At 46.0% G+C, this 6364-nt stretch overlaps 1 protein-coding gene across 1 annotated transcript; it reads right to left on the bottom strand.

Moving 5' to 3' along the window:
• Positions 1-1079: 1079 nt before the first annotated feature.
• On the bottom strand, positions 1080-4050 carry LOC123440774 (potassium transporter 6-like). The gene is made up of 6 exons (XM_045117323.1): positions 3883-4050; positions 3296-3770; positions 3088-3138; positions 2714-2974; positions 2570-2622; positions 1080-2376 (listed from the first exon to the last, which is right to left on the bottom strand). Exons 1-6 carry the CDS (start codon positions 4048-4050, stop codon positions 1168-1170), a joined length of 2217 nt encoding a protein of 738 aa, XP_044973258.1. The 3' UTR covers positions 1080-1167.
• Between the last annotated feature and the right edge of the window lie 2314 nt (positions 4051-6364).

Genomic DNA, 6364 nt, shown 5'->3' with positions numbered 1-6364 from the left:
TGAAAAGGAGCGAGTACAAGTCGCTCCACACGGTCTGCTCTGCGGAGATATGTTGAACACGCGCTATATATGATGCATCCTATTGGGTTTGAGATATGTGAGGAAACTAAAAAGGAGCAAGCACAAATTGGAAAGAAAGGAGGGGTTAACAACTTAGCTACGAGCAGCAAGTAATCAATCAAATACGGGAAGAAAGAAACGTGCGGGCTATTACATGTTCTAACTTGAGGTTGGAAACGCCCGAATTGAAGTTCTTCTGCAGGACTCGTACATACAAACTTGAGGTTATTTTATGAATGGCAACTTTATGGATGTCAAATTCATCCAACACTTCATGTCATGCATTGTTTAACATGTAAATATTTCATGTCATCTATTTTTATCAAAATTGTATCGATCCTTATAAACAATGTCTTGAAATCAACGGTGTCAAGCGTAGGTTCGGCTGAACCATGGTCCAACAAAACATTACCCAACTTCGAATAGGACAGATTGAAATGCAGCGAAATTAGTCGAGGCCTGTGTGGGGCAGGATTTTTGGTAGTGCATTCCGATCACTCAACTTCGAATAGGACAGATTGAAATGCAGCGAAATTAGCCGAGGTGTGTGTAGCAGGATTTTTGGTAGTGCATCCTGATCGGTGTGGAAACTATATAATCTCTCCGTTCCTGAATATAAGTCTTTTAAAAGATTTCACTAAGGGTCTATATACGAAGCAAAATAAGTAAATCTATAATCTAAAATATGTTTATATACATCCTCTTAAAAAAACTTACATTTAGGAACGGAGGAAGTATCATACATGCTCAGGTCTTCCATGTGCGAACAATGTTGAAGAATCTGGCATCGATTGAAACTCGGTCCCAGTATAAATCAGCCTAAGTCACCCATTGCCAGCGTCTTCCTGGCTCTTTGCATGGCCTCACATGACTTACTTTATTGCTTTGCAGGATTTGGAATCGAAAAGTAGGTGCTCCGATGCCCAATTTTATTTTATTTAGCATCGGTTGGACAATGTAGGGCACCGGTATCAAAAGCAAATTTAGCACCGATTTTAGCCTACATAGTGGAAGGCCTTAGTCTACGAGCAGCAAGTAACGAATCAAGAACGCGAAGAAATCAAGAAATATATGTGCTATTACATGTTCTAAAATGTAAAAACGAATTTAATCTAGCTTAACGCTATATCTCATTCCGACCTGCATCGTCTTCTCATGATCTAACTTCAGGTTTGAAACGCCGGAGTTGAAGTTTTTCTGCAGGAATCTGTACATGTGATTGACGACGAACCGTCTGAACCAGCCATGCACGTGCTTCCCGCCGCTCGCCGTCAGGATCGTCCTCCCGATGACGACGCTCACCCCGCTCCTGCAGGCTCGGTCCATCATGGCGGCCTCCTCGGCTGTGCGGGCGACCTCCTTGAGCGCCGCGAGCACCGACTCGAGGAACTCCTCGCCTTCCATGTCCTGCTTGTCCATGTACCCGTACTGTACCACGGACCTGTAAACCCCCGGTGGCACCTCCTCCTCGGAGGCCACGAGGAACCGCTCCTCCGGCAGCACCGAGGTCACCGGCAGCCTCCTGACGGTGACGAACAGCAGCAGCTCGCGGAGGCATCCAGTGTGCTCCGCGTAGTGGCGCACAATGGGCGGGATGCCGTTCATCAGGTCGGTGAAGAAGAAGCAGACCCCCGGCACGCGCGCCGACCTGGCCACGACCGCGGCGAGCTCGTTGCCGGAGATCATGTGGCCCGCCTCGTACTCGCCCTTCTTCTTCCGGCCGTAGGTCCAGGACACTGTGATCACCAGGAAGAAGGCGGTGATGGCGAACGGGACCCACCCGCCCTGCGCCATCTTGTTCATGAGTGAGCTCATGTACAGGCCCTCCACGGCCACGTAGACGGCGAAGAACGCGGCGGCGATCACCGGGTGCACGTCCCAGATCACCACCATCACCACAGTCATGAGCGCCGTGGTGATGAGCATCACCCATATCACGGCCACCCCGAAGGCGTGTCCGATCTCCGGGCCGCCCTGGAAGCCGATGGTGATGAGCACGCAGAAGACCATGAGCAGGTAGTTCACCTCGGGGCAGTACACCTGGCCCTCGTACTTGTCCGAGGTGTGCTTTACGGTGGCCCGGGGGAAGTAGTCGAGCACGATGGACTGCCGGATGATGGAGAAGCTGGCGGAGATGAGCGACTGGCTGGCGACGATGGCGGCGAGGGTAGAGACGACGAACATCGGCCAGAACAGGGGCCCCGGAATGCTGCTGTAGAACGCCGTGCTCAGGTGGTCCGGGTTCTTGATCAGGTACGCTGCCTGGCCGGAGTACGCGAGGATCAGCGACGGGTACACCACCGTCGAGAATGCCACCTGCATCATACAAGTAAAAACGATTAGTTACTAATCAGAACGAACATTAATTAACTACTCATGTACTCCCTCCTTTCTAAAAACTTTGTACAACTCCAAGGTATATTAAGATTAAGACATTTATTTTAAGACGAAGGGAGTACATGTCTTATGGACGGATCGAGTACTTGTCATTCTGGTGCAATGTGTGTACCTGGATTGATCTTTTGTTGAAGTGGCCCAAGTCGGCAAACATGGCTTCAGCGCCTGATTATAGACGGTCACAAACTTGAGATTTAGTACAGTTTGTCCAATATTTTCGTGTTGAAATCTAGAAGCATGAGACAGATTTCAGCACCTGTGATGCAGAGGATGACGGCGCCGAGCTGCTCCCAGCCGACGGCCCCGTTCCTGGCGAAGTAGCAGTAGATGTAGTACGGGTTGAGGGCCTTGAGGACCGGCGGGTAGTAGACGACGATGTTGTAGAGGCCGATCATGGCGATGGAGGCGAACCAGACGAGCATGATCGGGGAGAAGGAAAAGCTGACCCTGCTCGTGCCCATCCGCTGGAAAAGGAATAGCAGCAGCAGGATCACCACCGACAGCATCACCACATGCTCTGCAACAAACAAAACAAACCACACGTCAAATCACAACGATACGATACGATCAAGCTAGCAGATAAGAGTAGCAGCAGCCGATTCTCCCTCGATCTTCTTCTTGATTACGTACTTTGTTCGATCTTCGGGGATCTCGACTGGATTCCTTGAACGGCCGAAAGAACTGGACGGAAACAAGAAACGGACAAGAAAGACATCAAATTCAGGTTGTTACGTACGGGCGCTTAGGAGAAAAAAAATCCGAACAGCTCAAACGGTTATTTATAGATAAGTATATAGAAATAATAAAAAAAATGTTGGGTACGTTCGTCGGTACGTGCCTGAGATGGCCGGCGTGAGGGCGCCGTCGCCCATGACCATGGAGGTGCCGACGAGCACGACGTAGGTGAGGACCGACTGGGCGGCGGCGCTGCCCTCGAGGAACCTCTGCACGCGGGACGGCTCCGGCCGCCTCTTCTTGCCGTGGAACCTGAGCTGGAGGTCGGACGGCAGCCGCGTGACCTGCGCAGGCGTGCTGCCGGTCTTGAAGCTGACGTGCTGCCGCAGCAGCGAGTAGAGCGCGAAGGTGCCGCCCTCGCCGTGGTCGTCGGCACGGAGCACGATGAGCACGTACTTGACCAGGCTCATCAGGGTGAGCGTCCAGAGGATGAGGCTGAGGATGCCTAGGAAGTCCCGCTCGCCGGCGCCGGGCAGGACCACGGACGGGAACACGTACAGCGGCGACGTGCCCAGGTCGCCGTACACGATGCCCAGCGACTGGAAGCTCAGCAGCAGCGTCTGCGACACCGTGAACGCCTGCATGCATGCATGCAGCCATGCACCCACGAGTCAGGATCGACGATCTGATCGAGATCGATCAGCGATGCATGGATATATATCGATCATAGTACAATATATGTTTACGTGCCTGGGGTGTGCGGTGCCGCATCTTGTAGGCCTGGCTGAAGCTCAGGGTCCGGCGGGCGGCATCCCCGCCGCCGTTTGCGCCGCCATCGCCGCCCTGCTGGTGGCCGTCGGCGCCGGGAGAGTTGATCTCCAGGACGACGTCGCCGTTCTCGCCGGCGCGTCGCTCCATGTCCATGGGGAGGGGCCGATCGATCGATCGATCGAGCTCGAGGGTCCAACTAGCTCCAACGCGTACGCGCGCACACCTGATCCCGAAGGTGCATTTACAAAGGGTATATATAATCTCTGTGATGGTCGGTGAGATCAAGAAACCGTGTTTCGTTTATGTGGGACCCGATTTGGCCATGCTGTTTATACTTTGAACCCCTAGAGGCTAGAGATAAGCTGCCTGTTTTTGTTTTTTGTTTTTTTTTTGCGAAGAAGATCTGCTAGCATTCAACAGAATACTTTCTTTAACTACGCGAAAGTCCTTTGCTTTTTTTTTTTCTATTTTGAAGAAAGGGGGTTCCTCACAAGGTTACAATCAGAGGTGATAATATCGCTAAGCTCGGGCGGAACAGCCGCCAGAAAGAGGAAATCGCCTTCACTTGTCGCCATGGCAGCAAGCAAGCTTGTGTGCCAACATGTTCTGATCCCTTCTCACCCATCCTAACCGAATGGACCTGAACGAGCTTAATGAAGCACGAATATCAGCAATGATTGCAAACAGGCTAGACTGATTTGGTGTACTATCGTAAACTGTATTTGACGCTCCAGGTGCCAGTTACTTTTGTTTTGAGGTGCAGGTGCTACTTACTTTGTTGTCCATAACTGGCGCACACCCTCTATCCTTTTGTCTCGCGAACTAGGACGATCGATGTAGAGTTTGGTTGTCCATAAGCGCCTTCGGTTTTGGGAAGCGTCCAGAAGCTTCCCAGCTGTTTTTTTTCATTTATGCATTTTTCTTTCTAGTTCTCACTCGGTTTCGGCTTATTGATTCTTATTTTATATATAGAAACTTTATTCATCATTCAGGGTGCAGAATAAATTATTCCTCACTCGAGGTAATTTTACGATCATTTCATAAATAAATACTTCATAAATAATATGTGAACTTTTTTTAAATAAGTTATTCCGTTTGTATGTATAATATTTGCACGACACCAATATAAAATACCAGCATATGATTTTTCTCTTTTGTGTGTTATAATAAATAATAATTTGGAAACCACACAAGTTTATTAAAATAACATTTTAAAGAAATATAATGTTTTCTAAAATCATGAGTATTTTATTTAGATGTTGAACATTTTTAAACTTATATGAGTATCTACTTAAATATATTTTAAATTACTTATACAAGTATCGTTTATTTATCAATTTAGTAATATATTAATTGTAGAGTCCTGTATACATAAACTCGTAGATTCTCATATACATAAACTCGTAGACGCTCATATATATTTTTAATATTGAAATTAATAAGTGAATATCTTCTGAAATCAGATGGACATTTTATAAAAAACTTATTTTCGTTTTATGTATATTATTTATAACACATGATTATAATTTACTTACATAAACAATACCTACTGTCTAGAGGCAACAATTGTCTTCGGTTGGAGTGGTTGGCTCCGGTGCTCGTTTTCATGTGGTCGCTGGTTCTGTAGATCTGAATTTACATTGTTCAATGCAAATGATATAATGCGGTCAAGTACTATTTAGTTTGACCTGCACCAGGGGCTTTTACATCCACTTTTCTTTACCTAATAATAAAGAGGCTATCGCTTCCGTCGGAAAACCCACCGAGGTGATTTTACAAAAAAGCCCTTACTCTTTATGACTTTAAACTCGTAGTATATATTAAATATTTTTTAAATACTCATATCTTTTAAACCGTAACTCCAAATTTAACATATTATACATGGAATTTGATTAGAAAAATATGTAGAATTTAAATATGATATTATTTTATCTGTTAAACGTTTCATAAAAATACTATCTAGGATGCAATCTTAATAAATAAGTCATTATTCGTCTTTCTTTCATACCGGTACTCATCCGGGTTGGGGATGAACACGTCAACAAAATCAGGATTAGAGATGAAACTGATGGTCACTTGACTGATTCTTTGTACGTATTAAATCTACATGCAAGCCGTGTTAAAATAGAAGACCTGTGAAATTTTGAACTGCATTTTTGTAGGATAAGACCATCTTTATTTGTATCGTAACTATAAATTCTCAAATTATAGACATTTTTTATAAATTAAGAGCGTGTGCCGTGTGGTATTTCTTTCTCCCGTTGCAATGCATGGACCCTTTTGCTAGTAAATATACAAAAGGATAAGAACACCTAATGTATTATAACAAAGACGTACAGTGGGTTTATATGCACTTCAATTTGTTCGGCCCATTTTGCACGTGTTATTTACTCAAGATATTTGTAAAACTTAGGTAAATAATAAAAATAATATTGAAATATTTGCATCTCATAAATATTAT

This window comes from Hordeum vulgare, chromosome 3H, assembly GCF_904849725.1.
Source record: "Hordeum vulgare subsp. vulgare chromosome 3H, MorexV3_pseudomolecules_assembly, whole genome shotgun sequence".
NCBI lineage: Eukaryota > Viridiplantae > Streptophyta > Magnoliopsida > Poales > Poaceae > Hordeum > Hordeum vulgare.
This window is presented reverse-complemented; position numbering and strand designations above follow the sequence as displayed.

What these genes read in the sequence shown, in the direction of transcription:
- LOC123440774 (XM_045117323.1), bottom strand. Translation starts at nt 4,050, where the DNA reads ATGGAGCGACGCGCCGGCGAGAACGGCGACGTCGTCCTGGAGATCAAC. An exon ending in CGTCATCCTCTGCATCACAG is followed by an intron (nt 2,623 to 2,713) that starts GTGCTGAAATCT and finishes GTCTATAATCAG; the next exon opens with GCGCTGAAGCCATGTTTGCC. An exon ending in TCAACAAAAGATCAATCCAG is followed by an intron (nt 2,377 to 2,569) that starts GTACACACATTG and finishes TGTATGATGCAG; the next exon opens with GTGGCATTCTCGACGGTGGT.